The 26,870-nt window shown below is 49.4% G+C and overlaps 1 protein-coding gene across 3 annotated transcripts; it reads right to left on the reverse strand.

Moving 5' to 3' along the window:
• Positions 1 to 26,870, reverse strand: STEAP3 (STEAP3 metalloreductase). 3 transcript variants are annotated; one of them, XM_032115366.1, is made up of 5 exons: positions 26,664 to 26,867; positions 11,970 to 12,453; positions 10,977 to 11,504; positions 9,252 to 9,416; positions 1 to 3,387 (listed from the first exon to the last, which is right to left on the reverse strand). In XM_032115366.1, exons 2-5 carry the CDS (start codon positions 12,450 to 12,452, stop codon positions 3,097 to 3,099), a joined length of 1,467 nt encoding a protein of 488 aa, XP_031971257.1. In that variant the 5' UTR covers position 12,453; positions 26,664 to 26,867; the 3' UTR covers positions 1 to 3,096. The 3 variants fall into 3 exon arrangements, with proteins under 3 accessions (XP_031971257.1, XP_031971258.1, XP_031971259.1); XM_032115367.1 differs by lacking the exon at positions 26,664 to 26,867 and adding an exon at positions 23,685 to 23,790; XM_032115368.1 differs by lacking the exon at positions 9,252 to 9,416 and having other exon boundaries at positions 26,664 to 26,870.

Consider the following 26,870-nt stretch of genomic DNA (forward strand, 5'->3'; position numbering starts at 1 on the left):
TATGTAGACCTGTTCAGAATATCTTTATATAACTACAGAGGCCAGTGATTAAAACTGGCCTTACTCTTACAGCTTTTCATTTGGTTCTTACATATCCCAGAGGCACATAGTAGGCAGTACAGAAAATAAAAATACAAAGATTTTTACATTCCAGCTATATATTCTGCAATAAGATATATATATATGTGTGTGTGTGTGTACATATATACAGACAGAGAGAAAAACTTCAAGTACAAAACCAGTTAAATGGTAAATTTTAAGCCAGTCTCACTGAATGTCCTATGCACATCAAAAAATGCTTAGGGAAAAGATAATTGAAAAATTCCTTAGTTTCATTTTCAGCATTCCAGGATCAGAAGAAATTACTCAAACTGTTGTGTCACATGTTTTAAGGACCAGAGGAATACAGAGGGCATCATGTGAAATGCTGTTCTGCATTAGAGGAATTGGTTTTGGTCTTCAAAAGGGATGGTGGCTGGCTGGCCAGTCTGTTGGCACAGGCATTACCTGGACACACCTGACCAGCTTTTTTTTTTTTAATGCTGTAGAGCTGCAGTAGCTGTGGGGATTTTCAACTGGCTTGTCTGTCCCTTTGGGCTTGTGTCCATCTGAAAAGCCCCATGCTGACTTGTTGACTCCCTTTCTGCTCATGGAAACTGTCCCTTTGCCATGGGAAAGGGTTTGTAGGCATGAAAGTCCTGTAAACAAAGTGAGGGTGCAAACCTTCTGCTGGGCAGAACAGTGAGTCTTTAACCTTGCAGCGACTCACAACAAAACCATGCTTTTCCCCTTGAAGACAAAGCCTGCAAGCCTGTGTAATGTTCTTTCCCTGCCTCCTAATCTTTTTTGGCTGCCAGACAGTAGTCTTGCCTGACCTAAAGATGTGAAAAGAAACCTATGGGGGGGAAAAAGGCATTCAAATACACGATAAAGTGTGTAAACTGGTGCTTTTATGTTGTCTTTGCCTGCTGATGAAATGGAAAAGACAAATAAAAGACCAGGCTTTCTGTAGCCAGTTTTCCCTCAAGGATGAGTTAAACTGGAGTGGGTGAAATTATATTCAGGTGAAACTATCTCAGATTCATGTGGAAATTTACCCTATCACCTAACCAGAAATAAACAGTGTTGGGTCATCAGTCTGCTTGGAGAGTGATTTGGTCAGGTGCCAATCTGGGCTAAGTTCTGGAGGTGGTTGGGGAAACCTAATAAACAGCTTGCTGAGGGGGACAGTGGGAAAGAACGGTACCTTCCCCATGTTGCCCAAACCCCATCAAAACAACAAAAAAATCACCTGATTATGAAATCTAGGCGTTTCCCTCAAGCCAGTTTCTTTTTATTCAGCCAAAAGAAGCAGCTTTTGGAGACTTTATTGTAAGTGTTAGGCAAGAACTAAAATTCCTCAATATCATCACTGGCGACATGAGCAATATTTGGAGAATGTTACTCACTGTAGTTACTTGAGGCTAAACAGAGAATTCTTACGATCCTCTGTTTGTGTAGAACTCTTCCAGGTTACTGGAGCAACGCTGGCTTGTAGCAGGGCTTATGTGCCCTGAAGTTGATAATTCCCCCTGCCCTTTATATTAACTGCTCCAGTAACAAGTACTTCCTTGTCCCACAAGCTGTACCTCATTTGGTGCTGACAGCTCTTGTTTCTCAAAGCAATACTGAACACTGAGTGTCTTCTCCTTAACTGCAGGAAAATGAGGCTATTCCAGGCATGTCCTTGTACCTGACCTTACTGAGGTAGTATTCTTGTGTCATCCCGACTGCTTGCTTTTAAATGAGCTTTAGTGAACGGCTGTCCATTCACTATTTGGTGATTTGGATGTCCAAAACTTAAAGAATTATTCTGATAAAGAGTAAGAACTTGATAGAAAGTGACAGGTGAAACATGAAATTAGGACAGAAATCTTCTTTGCCCTGTGCCTTGTCTACAGTGGTGTGAGGTCAGAAGAGCATTTCATACCTGTTTTGTGATCTAGCAAGTGACTTTTTAAGGTGTAACGCAATGAAGGACTATGCCCAAAATGTACAACTGCTATGTTTTCATGTTGTGGTCAAGATTTGCTGATCCCTTTGCAAGACTGTTCAAAGATCTTATTATTGCTAGTGAAACCAGTGGGTTTAGAGCTGCTGTTTTGTTTACTTAAACGGGAATGTTCAGGTGACAGCGATTTCTAAAAGCGTCACCCTATTATTTGATGTAAGGCCAGCTGGAAGGCCTTGGTTTTCTCCATGTAATTTTGTGAAGCAGCAGGCCTTTCCAATAATTATCCTCGCTCTGTTTCAATCAAATACTGCTTGAAACTTTGGCTCAGTATAACAGAGAACATGGAGCAGTAGCTGTCACCTCAGAGCCAGCAGTGCAGACCAGACGTCTGGTGTTGGGGATGTCTCTCTCTCTCAAATGCTTATACTGCTGCAAAAGGTGCTTTATTTCCTCAGCTTATGAACATGCACCAGGCACAGCTTCCAGGACCAGAAGTGCTGTCTGTATTTGAGAGAACAGGAATACTGGGCTTGCTGTCAGATTTGATGATTTTAGTAAAATCAACTGTCACAATAGCATGGATACTGCTGTTCTGACTTGTCCATAGAGTTCATTGAGGAGAACAAAACCAGAGGCAATTGATCTTTCTAAACCTCACTGCCTTGATTGATCCATACACTCAAGAGGCAGGGTATCTTTGCTGTCATAAACCACAGAAAATCTGTGCTTTTTTTTTAAAAAAAAAGCATTGAAATTTATGAGAGCAGCTAGGAAAGCAACTGAGGAGTACTGGTTTGGGGAGCTGCCACCCAGCACCTCAAGTGACTGATCTGACTAACAGAGTCCATCAGTTTCCCATGTCTATTAGTGCTGCTAGCTCGGCTTTCCCAGTCATTTTTAAGGCAATAATTGTCTTAGCAAATCAGCAATATAATTTAACTACTACTGTCTAACCTAGTTTGATGGTCATCTATTTTCTAAAGTCACCAAATTTTATTTTTATCCACAATACCATTATACCAAAACATACATATGTTTAAGAAAAAGAAACACCTTTATAGAAATGTTGATAGTGCTTCAAAATCCTCAAAGCTTGAGGGCTATTAGACGTTGCTGGAGGTCTCCCCGCTTGAAAATTCCCCCGTTGTGCTGGGCAGAACAAACTTGACGTATCTGCCCTTCTCCCAGCCCCTCCTGATTCGCAAAAGTCTGTGCTGGATGCAGGGCAAACTGAAGATGACTTTTGCTATGATCACAGTGCATGGGACGAGCAGTGTGAGGGTGTAGGTCGGGGGCAGGTAGAATTTGTACTGATTCTCATCGAAGGCCCTCGACCAGCCATATGTGAGTGTGTGCAGAGTGCTGATCACCAAGGCAATAAATCCAAGGGAGGACTAAAAGGAAAAGAAACACACACCAGTTAGCAGAGTACCTTGTGCCTGGCTGTTTTCCTGTATTTTTAACATTATTTTCTAAGTGTACGTGACACAGAGAAAGCTAAGGGTATTCCTGTGTTGCCTGCACAGAATAAAACATGGCTGGAAACCTTTCCTGGGTAGTGTGCCAGACTGCGTTTTTCTTTGTCTAATCAGAGGTTAAGTGTGACATTAGAAGCTCAGCATGGATTTCCCAGAAAGTGCTGCCAACTCAGCAGAGAGGGGGGCTCCTGCATCCGTGTGAAGCAGCAGCCCCAGCCCCTGCTGAGCAGGTGGGCACACGCAGCTCCCAAGGGCTCCTCCCGAGCTGCTGCTGCCAGCTCTGCTCCTGCCAGTCCCTGGCTGGCTGAGGCTGCTGACCAGCAGGATGAAGCATCAGTGTTGTGGCTCTGGACCACAGCTGGCACTGCTGGAAGTGGGTGAAGCCACAGCTCCACACAGAGCAAAGACATCTTCAGGTGACTGGCATCATCTACAGGAAAATGAGATTGTGTAAGCAGAAGTGCTCTGTTCTGAGGTGAGCAACAGCCCTCAAGGGCTTCCTCCTCTGTCTTAAAGATCTGAGTTGGTTTGAGAGCCAGACCATCAGGCTGTGTGATAGACTAAGCCCTTGGACTGGTGAGTCAAGAGCCCTTTATCCACTCATGGAGGCAGCAAGAACCCAGCCCCTGTTCTACTGGCAAGAACTTCCCCCATTTTCAGCTGACGTGTTCCCAAGCACCCACAGGGATTTTCCCCTGAATATTTCCAGCTCCCTCTGAGGGTTGCTCTCAAAGATAGGTTTTAAACTGTTTCCCTCATCAGTGGCTTCCTGCCAGCATCAGAGGTGGTGGCTCTTGAGCTTGTCAGCTCCCACTGCCTGCTGGCACCCTGCAGCACCAGGCACTCGCTGTATTTTCCTTTGTACAGGTCTTTGCTGCTGTATTTTCAGAGAAAAGTGCAGGTGTAGCATCTTGCTCTGCTGCCCTCCTTTGAACACTTGGTCTAAGCCTGCAATAACAACCAAATTTCAAGATGCCTAGAGAGGGAAAATTTTGCTGCTCACATCCCTAACTTAGGGAAGAAAGCCTTTACAAGCCAAAATACCTGTCTTGGTGCAGAGATCAGCAAGAAACACGGTCTTCCTGAAGATATGTCCAGGAAAGAGGACATGGCAGGGAAATAAGGAACCAGGGCAAGATGGGAGGAAGGACTCATCATCTTTTGAAAAAATAGTTTCACCCAAAAAACTACTCAATTCAAAGCTTCCCCTTCTATTTTTGATTGCTGAGAAGCAATTAAAAAACCCAGACAACTTTTAAAAATGTACTACCTTGTTACCAAAAAAACCAGACTAAGACTCCTCTAAACTTCAGAGCTAAACTGAATTCAGAGCAGCTGAGGGGACTGGGCAAGGGAGGGAAGGAGAGCTCTAAAATGTGCTACCAGATCTAGGTACTTCACTTTTACAGTATCTATCAGGCACTCATGTGGGTGTTGCTGAGTCCTGCCAAGCAGGGAACAACTCTTCTCTGTGTTACAGCTGAGCACTGCTCACGGCCATGCCAGGAGCCTCAGTCCTGTGTGCAACCCCACACTTTCAGGGACAGATGTCCTTACCAGAAGCCATGTCCATGTCCTAAACCAAAGTGGCAAAAAGCAGCAAACCCAACAGGGTCAAGACTAGTTGCCCTTGGAAAATTAAGTAGGAGTTTACTGAAATATGCCATGGTCACAGTTGAACCTAACAGCAGGACCTGACCTGCAAATCATCCATCATTTATAGGTTGAGCTTCTTTCCAACAGGCAAAAAACCCCCTGGGTGGCAAAAGGTTGGAAGTACCAGCTTAGGACTTGTCTGGCAAAGCAGGGAAGGAAAAAGGGGACAGAGTGAATCCAAAGGCAGCAGATGCTTTCTGCCCTGGGCAGAGGGTGCATTCACAGTCAGCCCGAGCAGAGCTCCGTGCATGGCAGAGATGTCAGAGCTGGAGATGAATTACTTTGTTCCTCTACAGTTTCTCTTCAAACTGCTGCTGGTACTGTGGGAGAGCAGGAGTGGAAGTTAGTAGGACAAAAGGTGACACACCAACACAGGCACTCCGTGACTGACCCACCTTTGCGTGGATGGCGGGGTGGGGAAGAAACAAAAAGGTTAATTGGCAACAAACACTCGGCTAAGCTGTGGCGTCTGGAGACAGGGCTGGCAGCTCCTCTGATGGCAGTGATGGGCTGATCTGCTTGTAACACAAACAAGGAGCTGACTGGGGAGAGCAGGGGGTGCCTGGGGGGTCCCAGTGCTGATGCTGGCTGAAGGACCCACGGCTGCACCCGCCGGACAGCTGGATTCAGGCAGGTCTGTAAGTGCACAAAACCCAAAAGTTTTGCTGATTGCAGCTTGGCTCAGTATTTACAGCTCAATATACACCCAGTATAGTACAATGCAGAGCCTGCTGAGCACCTCAGGGGGCCGATTTGCCACCATGCCTAGCCCTGATACCGCTCTTTTGCTCTCACTGATCCTCTCTGTGCAGTTTCTGGCTATGAAATCTATCTGGGTTTTGTTTTAAACAGTGGCAGAGGTGGTTTTTTTGTGCTGTCACAACACAGGGAGTTTGGGGCCAGCACCCCTGTAGGGTGTTAAAGCTCTCTGAAAGATGCTGTATGAAGATGGTACCTTCCTGATGCAGGCTTTGCATATATTTTCTATTCTGCATTAACTCTTCTACCTTCCTCACTTCCTTGGTGCCTGCAGGCTCCCTGTAATGCATCAGCAAAGGCAATCCAGTCCCAGGTGGCTCATTTAGAAATGCCTGGGCAGCACTGAAAGCAAAGACCCCAAAAATTCCTGACCCAGATATGTTTCTGACTTGTGCAGCCATCAGTACTATGAAATTATTAGGTCAATGGAAGCAGCTCTGACCTCTCACACTGTCTCGACAGGAGGGCTAGAAAAGGTCTGATTACAGATCCTTTACATCTTACGCTACATGAACTATGAAAGAAACCAGGTCAATTCAACCTTCAAATTCCAGGAGGACTTCTCAGGATGGGAAGGTAAAGGCAATCATACACATTTTTACACCTCAGGCAATTAGAGTTGATTTGTAAATCACTGGGGAACATTAAAAATGTCTCCTATAAGTTGAATTACATATAAATCATTCCTGTTAGCCAGTGTTTTGATCCTGTACATTTTCTGTTAAAACTGGACACACGGGGGAACTGTGTATCCAATTTAACTGTATTTGATTGAAATTTGTGTATGTGCAGGAGCTACTGTGAAAATTAACTTTCTTTTCCTATAACTTTGGCAACAATACAAATGGGATTTTCGACCCATGAGGCAACAGATGTGTATTTTAATACTGTGGCAGTACATGGCACTAATACAGGTGTACACACTGGCTGCTGGAAAATGTCAGATTTGGGAAGCTCTGGGTAAGGAGGGGACTAAAGTGGCTCCTGAATTTGTTTCACATGTGGCTTTTGGTACGGCATCTCTCAAACACCATCCAGTTCAACTGAGATGGGAACAAATTACTGCATTTTCTGGAAGGCATCTGTCTGGGCTGTCTGCACCCTGCATTTCACCTCTTTTATGCTGTAGAAGTGCTAAAAATTCCAAATATTTGAGAAAGAAGCCTCATGCTTCGCCCCTTGTATTTACACTGTGCCACTGTGCATTAATTCAGGAAGGCTCACACTGAGCTATGTGAATGTAACCTCTGGAGCCTGGAAGCAGTAGCTGTAGCTGCTCTTTTAATTTCCTCAAGAAAGGCATCACCAACATTGAGGAGTAAATAATTTAAAAGATCTCTCATTAAAAAAAATATATATGGAAGCTAACATGCCAGGAGATCTGCAACCTGCTCTTTTTACATGGTATTTCCAGAGTAAGGCACAATAACAGCCATTCCTCTCCTGCATGTGATCAGCTGGGAGCTCTGTCACACTGTGTCACCTGTCACGCTTTATTCCATGCAGACAGAAATAGGTGTGAGTATCTTTCCATGAACTAAGCCAGGCAGTTCCCATGTGGAGCAGCCAAGAGCTATTTTGGAACCCAGCATCACGCATTTGTGTGGTCCCAGTTGTGACATACCCTTGGAAAGGCTCGGGAAGGGCTCCCACAGGGCAGGTGCGACAGTCGTGTTACACGCACTACCTGCCACGACAATGTATGTGTTACATGACACAACGCCAGCACCCTCCAGGACAGCTGCCAGGCTGCCTGGGGAGCCAAAGGCGGGTTTCAAAGCCTCCTTCCAGGCTGCAAGGAGATACTTCCCTTCGTTTGGGATTCCTGGTATGAGATGCCTAAGTCAGGACTGATTTTTCCAATGTCCCAGCAGCTGCAGCCCTCCCCTGAGACATGCTGGTGAGAATTAATATGCTCCCATTGTCCAGTCTGAAAGAGAGGTTTAAAGTCAGGTCTCCCTTCTCCTTGAGGGATGATCTCTTGGGGTCAAGCTCTCCTGGTGCAGCTCTTCTACTCAGTGTAAATAATTACTGGCTAGCCCACAGCAAGAGGGGGAAGAAGACAAACTGGATTGCTCATTTGGTGATTGGGGCACTCGTGGGAGAAGCAGGGGAGCAGGCTTCAAACTCCTACTCTAATGAATATTGAATTATTTATATACCACTGAAGAGCTTCAGCAGAGCTTAACAGAGGCTGGATGATAGCTATTCACCTCTGCATCCCTGAACCCTGCCCTCCCCTTTGGAAGGGTTAGATGTGTGCCAGTGTGGTGCCCAGGGAGGCTCCACAGGGAAGCTGCAAGGGGATGGGGTCCTGCGGGGGCTCACGCATGTTGGGTGCCACGGGGGTCACTGCAGTGGGACACGAACCCTGGTGCATGCTAAGCAGCCCTGGTGTAGGAAACACAAGTAACAAGGGGTTTTAGTGCTGTGGGATATGACTGTGACAGAGTGAGCAGAATCTGGCCTCAAAATCAGCTCTAATGTGCAAGGGGATACTTGAAAGGTTCCTTCTCTGCTATCCCTGTTAATTAGCCCTAAGCCTGGCTCCAAATATATCCCTGAAAATGCTGCGGCCCCTCAATATGGTGTCTGTGAACATTCCATGGGGAAGATTCAGGTCACCAAGGGAATTTGGCCCTTAGGAGCTTGGCCATTACTGCAAGTGGGAGGAAGGCTCCTAAATCACTGAGAAGGAAAATTACATTCCTAATTCAGTTTTTAGAATCAGACATGGCCTTTTCATTGAAGCCATACCCAGTTCTCTGTGCTGCTTGGGCTCTGGCACTTCACAGACCACTCTGAGCTTTTTGGACTTACTGAACACGGGTGCATGCAAGCTCTGCCAAACTTGTCTTTCCCCTGCACTGTCCTCCCAGGCACTTTTCTTTTCAGCAGCTCACTCTCCCTGAACAGGAGACAAGGATGAATCAAGGACAGATCTGTGTCCTGTAGCCAGCTGTCTCCACAGTGAGTTCTCTGCCTGCCCTCCACAGTCTGCTGTTCCCCACAGCAGCTCTGCTGCTGCTGATCCTCATGTGGATGCCCGTGACACCTTGCATTTTCCCTTCTCCCAAGAAAAGCATCTTCCTTAGGACAAGCCCTGTGTGAGAGTAGCACAGCCCTAGGACACACCACAGCCCTCTGCCCCTCACTGCCTCTGGGTCTCACCTCCTCGCCGAGGGGTCTGTGGCTCTGGGGTGCACAGGAAGGGTTTGCTGCTGACACCAGGGCACAGCTTGCAGCTGCCATGCCAGAGCAGGATGTGCCGGGAAAGCAGGTCAACCCTTGCCCTCCCTGCTCTGTGTAAGGGCCTGACTCTGACTGCAGAATCACTCTCTGGCATCAGCAAATGTCGACTTTACCTGAATGAAACTGAATTCCCTCCAGTTGAGAGAGTTTGCGATGGATGGAAGTGAAGTGATGGCAAGTAGCGACAGCAAGCCCAGGGCAATTATTCCAACAGAGATATAAATCTCCATCCTCCAGACTTCCTCCTCTACCCAGATTGTCATCTTCTTCTCCACAGCCTGGCATGACAATGAAGGTTTGTTAAAACGGAGCGCTTAGGGACAGAAGAACTGAATTTTATCTGTTTTGGTTTTGGAAGCAGGTTTCCTGGATGAGCGCTGGGTCCTATTCACACCTCCAGCACTATCTGCCTGTTTGGGAGATGTGGAAGTGCTCTCTTATCCCACAGCCATTTGGCCAAAGCTAGACCTGGTTTGAAGCCTGCTGGGAAGAACTGCTGAATGCTCTCAGCTCCCATGCCTGTAACCACAGCAGCAAGCCCTAAAGTCACATTTGGAAAGATAATTACAATGAGAACTCAGTTTAAAGCCATGAAAACAAATACAGATGCTTGAATATGCAGTAGTCTCCTAATAACCTTTGTTTTAAGTGCATTTAGGGGGGAAATTGTTCATGCTAATGGAAGGGAAGATGGGTTTTATACTGCATGGCAAAGAGGAACATTTAGAACTGTCCTCTTTAGCCCATTAAATGGGTTTAATTTACTAAACAAAGATGTTGCTAGAAAACAGGAGGTAGAGGGGAAATGAACACAGAACGCTTGCCTGAGATTAATGTGCAACTGTGGCAATCAAGAAGAACCTGCTCAAGGCTGGAGCTGAGAGGCTGGGAATGGTGTTTGATGGATGCTCTGAACAGGCACTGCTGCCAAAACCAGCCATCCTGCTCCCCTGTGCCCCCACAGCTCCTTCCCTCCTTTTTGGGGCAAGCATTTGGAATCACTTGGGCAAATACCCCAGCACAGCAAGCGGAGTGGTTGTGGGGTAATTCCTTGATCATGTTCCCCACTCAGCTGCACGAAGCCTGTGCCATCCCAGGAGGGAGCACTGTGGTGCAGTGAGAAGTCAGGGGCAGCAAAGAGCAAATCCCATCCTCCCATGGTACTGCCGAGCTACAGAGCTGGCTGAACTGCCTGAAGGCAGCAATCTCACACTGGATAAACACTGCTGAGAGTCTCCATGAAGCAATAAAGTCCTTTTCCATTTCCTTGTTCTTATATAACCAGTTCTTCACCACCATTTTGTTAAACTCCTGCAGGCACACGGTGATGAGGACACAGAACCCTCCCTGGATTATGATGTGGTTATTCCAGCAGGCACAATTATGAACATCAGTGTGAACCAACAGGGATCTCCCAAGATTTTGGGAGCTGAAGGAAATCTGCTCCCTCCACCATTTGATTTCTCCTCTCCTAGCATTTTTCCTGCCTCTGACCTAGTCTCAGACACACCAGTGCTGGGCAAGGCTGGTTTCAAAGGCTTATCTGTACTTCTGGGGAGCAATGGCACAGGGAGGGTGATCCTAGCCCTGGCTGTAAATGCAGAGGGAGCTGTGTATCCAGGGAGATGGTAGGTCCTCAGCACAGATGGGCGAGTGCCCAGTGTGTGGTGTGCAGCTGACCTGTGCGGGAAGAGCTCCTAGAGGTAACAGCTTATTCCCACTGTCCCACACCTGCTTTGGAAAATGAATGAAAAAGCCAAGATATTAAGCCCACCACCCAACATCTGTATGCGTTTAGAAGATTCCTGCAGGTGCTGCCCTGAGGAGCACCCCGTTACCTGCTTGACGGCCGTCTCGATTAACAGGTAGCGGTGGGAGCGGCGCATGGGCAGGCAGAGGCTGTACACGGCGTGCAGGGCGGCACAGAAGAAGCTGAGGAGGCCAATCTGCTTTCGGTGCAGGAGCCACTGGTCCAGCCAGTCTGGGAAGCACCTGTACTTGGTGCCATAGTAGAGCTGGGAGCAGGCTGCCAGCACCCCGGGCAGGTAGACCAGAGACAGCATGACATAGGACACGCACGGCAGCGTGGTGTTGACCACCTCGATGGGGATCTTGTACAGCTTGTTCTTCTGCTCCCTGATGTAGGGGTGGATGACCTGCCGGATCAGGTTGTAGGTGAAGAAGCAAAGAAAAAGCCCCAGAGCCAAAAAGATGGGGATTTTCCAGGCTGGCAAGAGGCGCAGGGGAATGTTCTCGATCTCACGGGCTGATGACATGCAGCCCATGTCCACAGGGGTGAATCCCATGACTTGAGCAATTTCTGCTATGGTGCGCTTGGCTTCTTGGTTATTTGAGCAGATCAGAACCTGCATTGAACAGAAATACACACATAGGGCAAAGAAATCAGGCTGCTGGGATTGAGTGCATGGGGAGGGGTTCTGCGTCACAGGGAGCCTACATTATTCCACTGAGCATCATGATTCCTGGCAGGCTTTTTGACAGGGATTTACCACGGCTGCCAAAGACCTCTCTCCTGGACAGGTTTCCTTTCATGTGTGCACTGCCAGTTTGTTTTACGGGCTCTGTTTAGATAAACAGACAATTGAATAATACTTTTCACTTAGGCAGATGCTCCGAAGACTACAGAGCATGAAGTGAGTGAGGGTACTTCATTTCTGGATAAAGAAATGCAGAAGCTAAGGGGTGGTGTCTGGGTGCCATGGCCAGCACTCAAGACTCCTTCTCCTGGAGCCTAAGGCCATTTGCTGATGCTGCCAGCCCTCAGCTGCTGGAACAGTTGGGATTTAGCCCTTGCTGGAAGAAAACAATACCTGCTTATTTCCATCCCTGGCACCCGACTGCAGCGTCCATGCAGAAACCACATTAAACCCCTTTACCACGGTGCAGGCTGGGAACAGCGAGGCCAAGTACTCCGCGTTGGATTCTTTGTGATGGTTGATCTCGGTGTTGTTGCTAACATCCACCAGGATCTTGCCTGCCAGCACATCAGCCAGGTCACAGAGGGTGGAGTAATGTTCCCTGAAAATGGCCACGAAGATGACATCTGCCTTCTTCACCGCCTCTGCCTGGAAGGTGACCTCTGCTGCAGCAGGGAAGAGGCTGACTTTGCGCTTCGGGTTGCGGCTGCCGACCACCACCTTGAAGCCAGAGCACACCAGGCGGATGGCCAAGGACCGCGCAAAGTCCCCGCTGCCCAGCACCCCCACGGTGCGTCCAGCCGGCGGCGTGGGGCTGGAGTCACCCTCCATGCTCTGATGGCCCAGCAGGGGTTTGGCCATGTCTCCTCTGGACATCCTGGCAGGAAAAACAAGGAGAAATGGAAATTCACTGTGAAGGTCTCACAGAGACCCAGACCACATCTGAGGTCACAGGGGAAAATGACACTTAGGCCACTCGAACACACGGTTTTGGTCCCAGTAGCCCAGGATCCATGGGCCAAACCCACCAGGAAGTGTGCAGTAATGTACAGGCACCACTGGAGGGGCATAAAACACCATGCTGGGTTGGAAGGTGAAGGCTTTTAGAGAGGTTTCCCAGGGCTGTGTCATCCAACATCTGCTGGATGCACGCATCCATCCTCTGCTGTTCTTCACGCTGGCATCTCACACTGCAAAGCCACGCCAACGCTAACAGCAATCAGGACCAGTAACTCTCAGATTCCCACGGGGCTACCAAATACCTCCAGAAAAAGGGGTCCATGGAGATCCCTGAGACTACATTTGGAAAAGCTGGAGGGGTGCTTCTGATTTGCCGGAGCAGAATCAAGGCAGGGAGTTCAAGTTGAAATGAAAGTGTCCTAAAAGCGGTAAACGAAGAGAGTTGCAGCCCTTGCCTGTTCCAATATTTAGGTCTGGCAAGTGCTGTTTGCTTCAGATCTTTAATGAATAATGAGAACTTACTCGTGACATTTAAAAAATATATTAAAACATGATGGGATTTGCTCATGAAAGATCTTGATGAGCTTTACAAACGTTAATGAATTTTGCCCTGTAACAGATTAGATATTGAGGGCATGGAAAGGTTTTAAGCAGATCAATAAATTCACAGGCAGCACAGCAGCTGAACCTGGAGGCCAGAAAAAACTTGGGCAGGGAACTGCCAGACTGTTCATGGGCTGTGCTGGAGGCTCAAATCTGCCTCACAACTTAAGGAATAGCAAATTTACCCTAAAGGATTGGCAAATTCCTGAAGGTTGGATTTTTAAAGGGCTCAGGAGGCAGCCCAGGGAACTTATACACCAGGACCTCTGGCTTTTGTATTGGCACACTGCTAGAGATTATAATAAAGACCATAATTAACAGACTCGTGATATACTGAGGATGGAGACAACTTGACTTTGGTGCAGTCTTGCCTTGTAGCTGGTCAAGTTCTTTCGAAGTGAAGGTGACCATTTGGATGGGGTGACCTGGTCCCTGGTGCAGGTGTGTTTTTCATGGGCTTTTGGAAATGTCCTTCACCCAAGGCTTTTCTGGGATTGGCACAGTAGTGGTACAAAGGGGAAGGGCACTTCTGCATGAACAGCTACCAATGGGAAACAAAGGGTGAGAAGAAATAAATTATTTTTGTAATGGGAATAGGTTGCCAAGGGATTTCCCTGAGGATTTATGCTGTTCAACATGCTTATAAGTGATCTGGGAAAGGGAGTGAATATTGAGAAGATGGAACACATGCGTGGTGATCACAGAATCATAGAATGGTTCTGGTTGGAAGGGACTTAAAGATCATCTACTTCCAACCCCTTGCCATGGGCAGGGACACCTTCCACTAGACTGGGTTGGTCAAAGCCCCATCCAACCTGGTCCTGAACACCTCCAGGGATGGGGCATCCACAGGATCTCTTCGCAACCTGTTCCCTTGCCTCACCGCTCTTATACTAAAGAATTTCTTCCTAATATCTACTCTAAATTATTTAGGACAGTCACTCTTTCTTGTGAAGAGTCTGCAAAAGGATTTCCTCATTTGAGGTGCCTGAGCACCAAAGTTCACTACAGACACTAGAGACACATGGCAAGAGCTGTGCCCGGGCATAAACTCCCCATACCATATATACACTTTAATGAGCTGTAAATTTGTTAAAACCCCTCAGAAAAATGATCAAAGGGTCACATTACTCTGAAAATACCAACTTGGTGGTCCCTGGCAGACACACATCGAGCACAGCCGAGTTACTAGAGGAGAAGATCTCTCACACAGCAACCACGATCTCAATCCTGCTCCTCACTGAAAGCCTGCAAAACACCTTCAGCAGATGGACTTTGAAACTATAATTCACTGTCCTGGGTACAAACCCATCATGGTTTCAGTGACAACACTGTTTCTATGGCAGAGGTCTGTCTGCTCTCCTTGCCTCTCACCAAGCACCCCCTTGTCCCAGAGACCAAAATGTGTGCTCATGGAAGAAGTGCTATCAGGGGGAAACAAGTGCCAAAGAAAGGCACACTCACTTCTCCCCTTTAAAAGCACATGTCCACCGTATAAATACAGAGATCAAACAGCACATTGCAGTTTGGCTCATTCCACTACTAAAAAAAAAAAAAAAAAAAGGGGGGGGGGGGGGTAGAATAAACGTAGAAAAGTGCCAAAGGGAAAAAGTGAGAGAGATGACTTTCAGAGCTCTGTCTGCAAAGATGCTGGGTTTTTTCCTGGTCCCTTCTTATCAGACACTTTATCAAACATTCAGTGCTTTACTTTTCAGAAACCACCTTGCTTCACCTAAATTTGTTAATGTCCAGAACTATTTGTTCTAGGGCCAATGCCATTGTTCAGCATAATTAGCTTGCTCTCCCATACCCCCCCTCCCCTTTTCCTGTGCACACAAAATATTACCTCGAAATAAAGAAAAGCATCTCTGGCTCTCAGCCACAGGGGGAGAAATCAGCATTCAGGGTGACAAAGTGATTGTTACCCACAGACTCATTTCATAATCGATTTAAGGCACCTCAAGAGTTCTCTCTGTGGTCCCACTGGGATGTAAATTTTGCTGCAAGCAATTTTTCTTGTGGTATGTTTCCTCTGTCCTGCAGCTGACACTGAACATGTAGAGAGATGTTGGCAATGTTTGGAGATAAACATCTTTGCTGTCTCCAGTTATTTTGATTAAAAGGGATGACAGAATTAAACAGCCTTTGAAGTCAGCAGGATAGTTACAAAGTAAGAAGACTCAAAATCTCTTCTTTGGATTTTGGTGCGATTATTTCAGTCATGCTCTGACTGGTGGGGCTTTGGAGCAGGAACCATCCCCGCTGCAAGCCCTTGGTGGGATGGTCCCTGCTGCTGGCTGCTGCCTGTGGGCTGCATTGCTGTCACTGCCACGCCACTGCCACTGAAATACTCCTGAGAAAGGAGGGGAACATCCCTCTTTCACCCTAAACACATTTCACTGAGACAAACACTGTGGTCTCTGCCTAACAGATGCCTGGCAATGGACTGTCTGATTAGGCAACAGCTTTTTTTCACTTCTGTATCTCTGGGGAGCACGCAGACCCCCTGCCTCCTGCCACCACCCCTGACTTACCATGTCCATGCTGCTTTTTGTGCACCTATGGACATGTTACCTGCTAAAACTCTCCCTCCCAAAGCTAATTCACTACAGCAAGGTCAACCCACCCACAGTCAGTGCAAAGCACCATGGCCAGGATGCTGCAAAGCCACTCAGATGCAGAGGATCTCATGAGTGAATACCACAGTGCTTGGACACATCTTTAGCATCTCCAGACTTAGATAAACCTCATTTATTGATCTTCCTTATCAAAGAAACCGCACCCTTGCTGAGTTATGGCACGTGCGATTCAAGGAGATCAGTTTCTTACCAAGGAAGCTACAAGATGATTTAAAGCACAGCAGCCCAATGGGAATAAACAAGCTCCAATCCTAACTAGGCAGCAGCTCCCTAACTGAAATATTGAATGCAATGTACAGCTGCCCTTCAGCTAGGCTGCTAATGCCACCCTTACATCACTGCTGTGTCCAGCTGGAGCACACTTGTTCCCATGTGGAGTTCAGCGACTGCATTGCCATTACTGCTATTAATTGCAGGGCAATAGCAGGGATGGGCAGTGAGCAAGATGGGGAGCTCCCCTCTGCTGGGCACCCTACAAAAACTGGCCAGAAGGCAACTTCTGCCCCAAGGAATGGGATCAGACAGACAGCAGCTGCATGAAACGAAGCAGTCGAATCTCTGTTGCCCAGGCAGAGGGGAGGGAGGAGTTCTCACAGAAGAAAAGCCGGGATAATTCTACATATTTGGCACCTGAGGCTTGGCAGAGGCTGTTAGCTTAGGCTAGGTGCCAGGCAAAGAAGGTTTTTTTGCCTGTCTGCCCACACTGAGAGGCCTCACTCAGGTTTTGCAGCAGGACAGCTGTTCTGGATGAAGCTGGGCTGCAGGAGCCCACTCAGGTGTCCCTGGGCTGACAGCAGAGTCAATCTGCAAAGCAGATCATCCCTCACAGCTACTGGGGAACGGGCACACTTGTTATCCTCTTTCAACAGACGTGGGGGACCGAGATACTAACAATGATGAGACTCCAGCAAGTTTGTCTGGGACGACCCAGATATCTTTGACCATGTCTTTAACAATGAGACCATCTTTTGGGGCCCCTTTCACATCCTCTGGTGCAAGAGGATAGCCTTGCTGGTTCCTGTAATTCGCAGTCCAGAGGTGTTTGAGTTGCACACCCTGAAGAAGGATGGACCTGTGGTGGCAAGGCATGAGCTTTGCTGCAGTTCTGGACAAAAAAAATCAAGATTCATTTCAATGCCCTGGTGTTCAGATTTATCAGATAAAAGACACGTTAGTTTTTCAATAACTCTAATAAAAAGGCAGTGTTTTAAACATATCAAACCGTGCTGAAGAATATGGCAGCAATCTCATATGGAGCTCCAATGAATGTCCTGTCCAGTGAAACCAAACTGGTTCCTGTTTGCACAGAAACTCACCTTTGAGCTCAGCCTCACATACTCAGTCTGCACGACCTTGGCTAAAACAAAGGGCTTTTGTGTCTTCCCCTGAAGTCAGTGTTTGTTTAGAGCGACCACATCTGAGTCTCCAGAAGCTGTGGATTCAACCCCTGCAGGTCATCAAAGAGCCTGCTCTATGCTTCAGCTTCTGCTTGGGTGTTACTCGAGATAAAGCACATGATTATTATTCACATTCCTTAATGAGCACATGTGTTGAAAGACCAGCAAGGCCCATGAGGAATCAAATGATGCAGCAGAGCCTTTGGTCCGGTCATTGCAGAGGAACTTCTGCACTGGGAAGGTCCCTTTGGGCCCTGCCAGCCATGGCTGGCACCCAGAGCATGGTCCCACACACACACTCACTCCAGGGACAGGGGTGATCTCTGCCCCCAGGGGACTTCCAGTCTGCACAGATGGACCTTTGAACCATGAAGCCAAAGCCCTCCAGCCTCTGTTTGCAGAGCATCTCTTGCTGTGTTAACCCTCCAAAAGCCCCAGCTGGAGAGGAGCATTCAGCACCTGAACCGTTCCACTCAGGTCTTGCTGTAAGCAGAAATATTCATTTTTTTTGGCTAACACCATTTTATTTCCAGGGAAAATCAAACATTTCAGTCTCTTTCCCACACACAGAGAATCCCTCCCAGGAGCACAGCAAGTGCCATGAACCTGAACCTGTTGGAACTGGAACAGATTTAAGTAATAAAAGAGCTTATCCAAAGCTGCTTTAATCTCAGCTCTGGTGCACATTTCTGGAGACCTTTCAGTCCTGCCCAGGCTGACTGGAAATGACTTCCCTGGCTCTGCAGGCAAGAGCAGGAGTCAGGGAAACCAAACTTGCTACCTCTTTCCTTCTTTCTCTTTCCAAAGCAGTTATCTCCCCAATGGTGCAACCCAGGAACTGGCAGAGGATGTAAATCAGCCTTCCGGAAAAGCCATGTTGCAAACCTACCTGGGCTGCCAGCCAGGAGCGAGAATGAGGAAATGCTGGGAGCTGGGCTGTCCCCACTGCTGTCCTTCAGCCCCTTTGCCCACAGGCACACGGGACAGGGAATGGGGGGGGGGCTGTTCACCCCCTGCCCCTGCTGCTGGGGTGGGGAGGTGAGACAGGGACCTGTGGCAGGGGAGGTGGTCCTGCCCCGAGCTGGCATCACTGGGTGCTGAGTACGTCCACTGCGATGCAGTGGGGACAGACCTGCTGTGGGCTCCAAGGACTGCTGTGACCCCACACCTGCCACAGGACCTGCAGAGCTGCTGTGACTCCAGACTGGCTGCGGGGCTCCAGGAGTTGCCACAAGTTCCCCTGCAACTGTCGTCCACCCTGAAGCCTTTGCATTCACAGGTCCTCATCCCTCCTCCTGCCCCAGGGCAGCTCTTTATCTCATTATCTCATTTATCAGGTATTTATCTGCTAAAACCACTTCCAGAAGCTCCTGCGGAGCCCTGCTTTCTCTCCTCTTTATCTCTCAATCCAGTTAACCTTATCCCTTCCTCTTTTACCCCCAAAGGACACGGCAAATGATTTGCCTTCTCCTCTGCAGACAGACACATTCTGTATTTGGAGAACAGGTTTCACATCTCCCTTCAGTTTTTCCTGCACAAGTGAAACCCAATTCTTTCATCAGAGCTGTTATTTACCGAATGTCCAACAACTCAGACTCTGTTCCTTGCTCTCATTTTTCTTGGAGGATGCCCAGAACTGCATTTTCCAATTGAGCCCCTAAAAGGCACCAGCTGGAGCGGAGACGACGCTTCCCCAATGCACCACTTCTCTTTCTTCATCTCAGGAAGACTGTTTGCTTTTGCACAACTGTGTGACCCTCTTGACTCACGGGGCACAGTGTCCCTGTCCTCTGGCTCCCCGTGGCCACTGGCTGGCTGGTCGCTCACCTGGTGTCCAGGCGGTCAGTCAGTCCTACCACACAGGACAGAACACGTGCCCTGTTTTTTAAAGCCAGCTCTCCAGCTTGTCACAATCTCTATTTCTCAGTCTCTTCTCTAAAATGTTTCCAGTCTCTCCTAGCTCAGTGTCACCTACAAATTCAGTGTGTGCCTCCCAATTCCATCACACACTAATGAAAACACGGGCTGACAGGCACTGACCCTCCCTACTCCCTCTGGTTTACACACTGAAAAATATTGAGAATGTTGTTTTTGGAAGCCAGCAGTGAAGCCTACGGCATGTCCATGTTCCTGACCACACGATGTTCTTCCTCAGGACTAAAATTCAAAAACATCTTTCAAAACAGGGGAAAGTGGAGGAGACAGGGCTACCAGAATTTCCCACAGGGGCGAAATAGCCTCTTTTTCCCACACAAGCTCAGACATTTTGGCTACAGTTCTCCTGTAGAGCTACACCAGCCTGTGATCACTTTGCAGGGACAGTTTCTCTCCCCAAGGATAAACACTCCACTTTAATGCTGAGCAGAAAAATTACCCATCTACGATAAACAACTGGAAAACAAACCTTTGGCCTGTTTCCACCAAAACGATGTACTTTTAAGCAGTTACCAGTAGGCTCTGCCATAGATACCCTCAAACTTCTGTCCCCCAAATTTGCCTCCATTTGCAGTACCACTTCTCTGCAGCAAAGTCCTTGTCTGAAGAGCTTCCTCTGCCCTTCTGCAAAAACATCTTGCTGCCTGTGCCCACTGTGTTGATAGAGTAATGAGAAGCCTGAGAAAGACCTGCCCTGTAATAAAACATCATAAAATGGGAATCTGAAAGCCTGGAAAACCCTGAGGTTTTACTGTAAGACCGTGGAAAGCCCAGACCTGAAGCAAGATGGAGTTTGCTAGAGCAGTGCTGATGCTGACACAGCACACAAGAGCTTATCTAGCTGATGTGACTCTGAATGAGAAGGTTATTTTCTCAGCTTAGCATCTCACAGTTCTTAAGTGACATACAGGGGTGGTTTACAACAACTTCAGGTGCTGTACCTAAGTCTTATGTGGCTTCTCTTGCTTTCTTTTGGGGTCTTCATTCTGTTACTGCTCTTACCAAGTTAACAACTCAGTGACCCACCCGTTTCTGAGCCTTCCCCTCCCCAAGTGCAAGGAGAGCAGGAAAGCAACCCAAAGCCTGGACGGTGGAAACTTCTCAGGTAGATCTAGTAGTTCCCTGCAGCCAGGCACGATGGGAGGAGGTGTTCCTGCCTAAAATTAGCTGGGGCTTCCACCCTTCTCTGGGGCTTCAGAGATGGGAAGACCTGAGTTCAGCAGTCAGCACAGGGAGCTGGCAGGCTCCAGCACTTTAAAACCTCTTTGTTTCTTTCCAGGAAAGACATGGAGGGATTGCATTGCTTGTGCATGGAAATATTTGTGTTGGCTATTTCCGTGCCGCAGCGCCTGTTAGAAGGGTCTCCAAGATCAGCACTCCCTCACCTCTCTGATTTTGCTTCTCCCAGTCACTCACAAGATGCACAGGACCACACGGAGAGAGGACAGCGTGGGAGGCAGAGTGGGGTAGAAGGAAGACACAGCCTATGGCAGAGGGCCAGCCCAGCTCCTGCCGATCCCTTTTTCCCCCTCCACGGAGCACAGGCATGACACACAGTACAGAGGTAGCTCTGAGCCAGCCTTGAATAAGCACAGCAGTGAGAACAGGGAGCTCAGCCCAGGAAAGGCAGTGAAGCTCCTGTAGGGCCATGTGGTGCCTTTTCTGCCTTTCCCAGCAGCTCCTGGGAAGCTCCTGGCAGAGATGGGGCAAACACAACTGGCTGACCAGGTAGTTAGTTATCTTTCAGGATCCAGATGGGTATCTAACCTGAATGTTAAGAAGGATGTGGAGACCTGTTGGAGTAAGTCCAAAGAAGGGTCACAGAGATGCTCAGAAGGCTGGAGCACTTCTCCTATTAAGACAGGCTGAGAGAGTTGGGGTTGTTCAGCCTGGAGAAGAGAAGGTACCGGGAAGACCTTAGAGCAACTACCAGTACCTAAAGAGAGCTGGAGAGGGACTTTTTACAAGGGCTTGTAGTGGTAGGACAATGGGGAATGTCCTTACAGTGAAGGAGGTTAGGCTTACAGTAGATGTAAGGAAGAAATCCTTCACTATGAGGGTGGTGAGGCACTGGCACAGATTGCCTAGAGAAGCTGTAGATGACCTGGAAGTGTTCAGGACCAGGTTGGACAGGGTTTAGAGCATCGTGGTCTAGTGGAAGGTGTCCCTGAGCATGGTGGGAGTTGGAATAAGATGATCTTTAAGGTCCCTTCCAACCCAAACCATTCTGTAATTCTACAATCTATTTAGTGCTTGCACATGATCAGCAGTTGGTATCAGCCTCCGTCAGTGGTGGACATGTTGTCTACAGACCCTGATTCTTGAAGCCTACATCCATCCCCTAGGGAGCTCTTAGGACATTTCTGCCAAAGACTACAGTGGTGTATCATACTAAATGGAAATGCACGTGTTACCAAAACCAAGGCTTTACCAAAACCAATCTGAGAACCTGGAAAAAGGATGGGAGGAATTTCTGTCTCACTACCTTAAACCCTGGGAAAATTTTCAAAATGTTTAGGCCCCAGAGTATGAAAAGGCTTTTGGAAATGTGTTGGAAGCTCCCATGTCACTGACATACTTTTAGAAGCTTTTTACTTTCATTTAAGTGACAGTTCACTTAAACTTAGATGAAGATGGGAAGCTGCTTAATCCACTGTAGGTCTGCAGGGAAAACTACTCTAAGAAGAAGCAGTAAACTCAAATTTGAAAATAGCATTTTCTTCCATTATGAGGTTGACAAAAAAGCTAACTCTAATCAGTGATGGTAAACTTATAGATAACAAATTGGTGGGTTTTAATTCCTGGTGTGTGACATTTCTTATCACAGCTGCCACTGCCTTTCCCACCTCTCAAGAGAGCTGGCATGGCTGGCCTACTTCTTCCATCATCGGAAAAAATGTGTTTCCCCTGAATCTAAACCTGCTTCTATTTATGGGTGGGATGTTACAAGGTCACAGTCAAAGCATAGTTCTTAACAATAAAACAAAAATAAAAAGCAAAATAAACAACAAAAAAATTATTATGCTTTCAAAGAGCATGTTTTCCTGGGGTTTGATGTGGTTTTGTTAAACACAGACTTGTTGAGTCATCAACATTTTGTTCTTTACAATCACAGAGGAAATCAAATATGTGCAGTGAATGCGGCATCTTATATTACTGTATATTTATTTCATAGCAAATGTGATTTTAGAAGAAGAGAAAACGAAAGCTTGATGCAGTATTTAAATCTTATTAGTCCTGCATCTCCTCAGCCCACAGGAGTATTGATGCTGTAGGCGACAGCCTTCCTCTGGTGCTGTCTCTCAGTTTTGGTTTCTTGTCACAGGAGGCAATTTTCTATGTGTTAGTTTTATTTAGACTACTCTGATGGAAATGATCTGGGGTCCTCCGTACCCCTCTGCCCAGCTGAGGCATAACGAGCACAAACACTCCCCCAAGCTGCCCGCTGTTCAGCAAAGGGGCCGTCATGGGCAGATATCACACCCTGGCCAGGGCCACAGGACAGGGCCACAGGACAGTCCCACCCCAGCTGCCATCACCTGTGGGATGCTCCTACTACAAAGTCACCTCTACAATTGCTTCACAGCTTTCATCCCTTGTTATTCTTACACGGATCAAATGCTGAAGTCCCCCCACAAAAGCATCCAACTTTTGTAGCTTTTACAAGTCCCTGCATCGGTTCAGAAACCACACAGCCGCTCCCTGCTCACCCCTGAGGGACCCTGGGCCCTGGCCAAGATTTTCCCCAAGTTTTTTTTATATCTCAGTGCTGATTTCTTCCTGGCTGGAAGAAGTCGCTCATCTCCTCAAAGCATTTAGCGAGCTGAGAATGAAAAGTGAAACCTAAGCGCCAAGTGCTGCTCCCTGAGGAGCGCAGCCTGAGCGTGCATCCATCCACCCATCCATCCCCGCTGCGCTCACGAGGACCGCATCCCTTGGAACAGCGAACTCGACCCGTTCCCGGGGGTTTGTGCCCGGTGCCAGGGAGTTCCCCGCACCCGCAGGGATGTGCCCAGCAGCCACGGAAAGGAAAGCGCTTCCCGCGGGAACTCCGCACCACAGCCCGGCGGACCTGCCGGGGGCGAGCATCCCACCGACTTCTCCCCAGTGACCGCCGGCACCGAGACACACCGGTCCCCGCGGAAATCTCCGCCCGGGACCCGGCCCCAGCCCCAACACCAACCCTCGCACCGAGGCGGCTGCGTCCGGAAAGCGCCCTGGGGGCCCGGAGCCCCTGTCCGAGCCCAGGGGCAGAGCGGGCCGCGGGCAGGAGCAGCCCCGCTCCCCAGCCCCGCCGCGGGGGTCCCGGGCCGGGGGTGCGGCGGAACCGGGGCCCGGGACCCAGCGCTCGGCGGCGGGGGAGTCCCCGCGGGCCCGGGACGTTCCCTCAGGCAGGGCAGCCCCGGCGACGCCGAGCCGAGCCGAGCCGAGCCGAGCCGAGCCGAGCCGAGCCGAGCCTCCCCCGCCCCGGCCCGCACTGCACGCCCGGCACGGGCGGTCCGAGCCCCGGTGGTTCCTCGCCGCTGGTGGCGGTGCCCGTCCCCCGCCGTGCCCGTCCCCCCCGCGGTGCTCACCTCTGCGCGGCGGCGGGAGGGCGAGCGGCGCCGTCCGGGAGCGCGGAGCGGAGCCGTGATATCAGGCCGCGGGCTCCGCCCTCCTGCCCATGTGCCCGCCGGGGCCGCAGGCACCGCTCGGCTCGGCTCGGCACGGCACAGCCTGGCCCAGCACGGCTCGGCACAGCTCGGCTCAGCGCCCAGCCCGGCACCGCCCGGCTCAGGGGGAGGGCGCGGGGGCGCTGAGACCCCCGGCCCCGTCCCCGCTGTGCTGCCCGGGCGTCACTGCCATGCCCAGGTTAAACACACGCGAGCAGGAGGGCATCGCTGCCAGGGCAGCCGGGCCGCCGTGTCCATTACAGACAGGAGTCGAAGGCAGACCTTAATTCTCTATTTATAAACGCATTTCAGAGCCAGCCGGTGTCTCATTTTAATGGGCGGGTGCGGCTTGTTGCGCCTCTGCCCCTGCTATCAGGGGCCATGCACTTGTTCTGAAAAGCTGTGCCGAGAGCCGTGGAGCAGATAATGATTCTTCCCCCCACACTGGGAAAGAGTTGTCCTGCTGCAAACACCCCAACACTGCCACATGGCCCCGCTTCGATAGAGCGGCGGCAGCACGCTCCCAAAGCCGCCGGGAGCGGGCACCAAAGGGAGTGTCTCCAGACAAAAGCACTGGGGCAAAACCACAGGGACTCGAAAACAAATCTCTCTGGAGCTTTGGTCTGCTCACTCAGTGGAGGAGAGGAGCACGGAGGGAAAGGACCTGAAGGGATTGTCTCATCCGTTCCCGAACCGTGGCATAGCTGGGGGGATGTGGTTGCAGTGTGCGTTTGAAGCCCGGGCAGAGGGATGTGCAGCCCCTCTAAACAGCCTTAAGTGCTTCACTGCCCCTGCAGTCAGAAGGGTTTTCCTAATCTTTGCCGACTGCCATCCCCTCTGTGTCCTCCTTGCACATGGCATATGTCTTCCTGGGATGAAACAAGCCCCACTTTTTTTCTCTCTCCTGGGCAGGCTGTGATTTTAACTATCTCAGCCCATTCTCACCACTGTCCTATGAAGATGTTCCCTCTCTCTGGTCTCTGTGCTGCCTGCAAATGGGGCCAGATACCCGCCAGGGCTGTCCCAGCTTGCACAGGTACTCTCCACCTCTCACATCCATGGGGTGGGAGATACAGAAATCTGCAGATATTTGTCTGCAACAAAGATGTGGGATTGCTGAGGAAAGTTCCCATTGGTGTCTCCCAGTGACTGGACCCTGGATAAGAGAGAGCTCCAGAAGTTTGGGATGTTCAAGCTGCAAACTTTGAGATGCTGTGAGTTCCCTGGGTATTGGACAGTTGGAATGGTTAGGAGAAGGAGGATCACTGGGATAGCTGGACTTCATCACACCTCTGCAAAGGCCATCTGTGACTGAATGCAGTTGAGAGAACCAGATTACTCCTTAGCCCTTTCTTGCTTGTTGTGGCCCCTGCCTCCTCATGCCTATCATGGTGATAATTTATATGCCACGTTCAGCTCTTTGTGGAGACTGAAGGAAAGAACTCTCCTGTGACTTCTGTATATTGTTACCTACTCTCCCACAGTATGTAAAGGACAAATTTTTCCTTTAAATTTATTTACAGAACCTGTAGTGGTTGGCTTGTTTGCCTTGGTCATTGCAATTCATCTTATAGATTCCTCTTTGCTCTCTCAGGTCTCTGCACTGTGTGGGTCTCCCCCTGTCCCTGCACAGGGCAAGGCTGCTGCCGTGGCAGTATGATCACTCCTGTGGGTAATGACCAACCCTCTGGAAGTGCTGAAATCTACTTCTCCTTTTTTAGATTGCACTTCCTTTTCTGCAAATTAGCAAACCTTCCACCGAAACACCCTCTGTTTTTACACCTTTCTGTTACAGAGAAGTGCCTCAGAATGAGCACTCGTTTTATACCTGTCTCCCTATTCTCAAACCTGTGGCTGGCCCTGTCCAGGCCACCTGTTTGCTGGACAGTTGGAGTCCTGCAGCTCCATATTTCCTGCAGCCCTCTCAGCAGGAGAGATAAAGCCTTCTCAGCTCCCAAACCTTGACTGGCTTTATTGGTTGTTCAAAAGATTCCCTTGGGAGCTCTCTTCCTGATGAGGGACCTGACATAGGCTTGCAAATTGGCTTAATTTCTCTCCTACCCTGAGAGACCCAATGTGCCAGGATCATGCTGGACTTGGCCAGTGTTTCCATGTGTATATCTGGGGTTTTTCCCCCTTTTTCTTTGCTGGTCCTGAGCAGGGGCTTTTCATTGTGTCATCTGGACTGTTCTTCTCGCAGCAATCCTCTTTCCTGGCCCATCACTTGCTGGTCAGAGCTGCAGCTCTCTGGCAGCACCATCTGTGCCCCTGTGCCCAGCTGGCTGTGTCCTGCCGTCCTCTCTGCTGCAATGGCACCTGCACCCCCTCCTCCCTGTCCTTCCCCTCCGTGGGGACAGGGAGTTGCTTTCGATCTGCTCAGGGCTGGGGCTGCCAGGCCCCACCAGTGCCCGTGTGCTGGCACAATGGCCCCGGTGAGCAGATGAACCTCGACAGCTCCTGGCTGCCGGGGCAGGGAGCCATGGGGAGTCCCCATGTCCCACACTGTGTCTTGGGGGGGCTCGAGCCATCCGAGGTGACAGCATGGAGGGGTGCACCAGCCTGGCTCAGCTCCTGCCCTGCACCCAATCAATAAGGGGGGTGACCCAGGGCATTCCCAGGCTTTGCTGTACCCAGACACAAAGGCAGTGGTCCCTGAGCCTTCCCATGCCCCTTCCCCCTTGCCGGCTCTGTTGGGTGCATCATGTGCCAGCCCAAGGGCTGGTGTGCACCCAGAGGCCACTGGAGATGCAGAAGTGCTGGGCAGCAGTGGCTGCACCTGAACAGATGCTGTGACAAAAGCAGAGTTTGGGGACACCGCCTCACCCCGCCCCTCGCAATGTCACAGCAAGGGAATGGCTCAGCTTGCCCCTGAAATCCAGAGGTAATAAGTGGCAAACTTACCGCTGGGAAACCAAACCTATTTGGCAGGGCAGTCAGTAAACGTAGCTCCTCCTCTGGCTGTCCCAAAGCTGTGTTTTGGGCTGGAATCTGCTTTCTTGGGGCCCAGTGGTACCGTTTGGGTTGGGAAATTGGGTTATCAGCACAACAGGGTTCTGTCTGCTCTGGACTGGCACATGACCCGGGGATGCTGAAAATGCCAAGCTCAGA

This window comes from Corvus moneduloides, chromosome 7 (genome assembly GCF_009650955.1).
Source record: "Corvus moneduloides isolate bCorMon1 chromosome 7, bCorMon1.pri, whole genome shotgun sequence".
Classification (NCBI taxonomy): domain Eukaryota; kingdom Metazoa; phylum Chordata; class Aves; order Passeriformes; family Corvidae; genus Corvus; species Corvus moneduloides.

Bases quoted from the DNA above. Each gene is read 5' to 3' on its own strand.
- STEAP3 (XM_032115366.1), bottom strand. From the start codon at position 12,452: ATGTCCAGAGGAGACATGGCCAAACCCCTGCTGGGCCATCAGAGCATG. The intron at 9,417-10,976 runs GTAACGGGGTGC...TTGTCATGCCAG, and splicing joins TCGAGACGGCCGTCAAGCAG to GCTGTGGAGAAGAAGATGAC. The intron at 3,388-9,251 runs GTAAAGTCGACA...TTTTCCTTTTAG, and splicing joins GGGAATTCAGTTTCATTCAG to TCCTCCCTTGGATTTATTGC.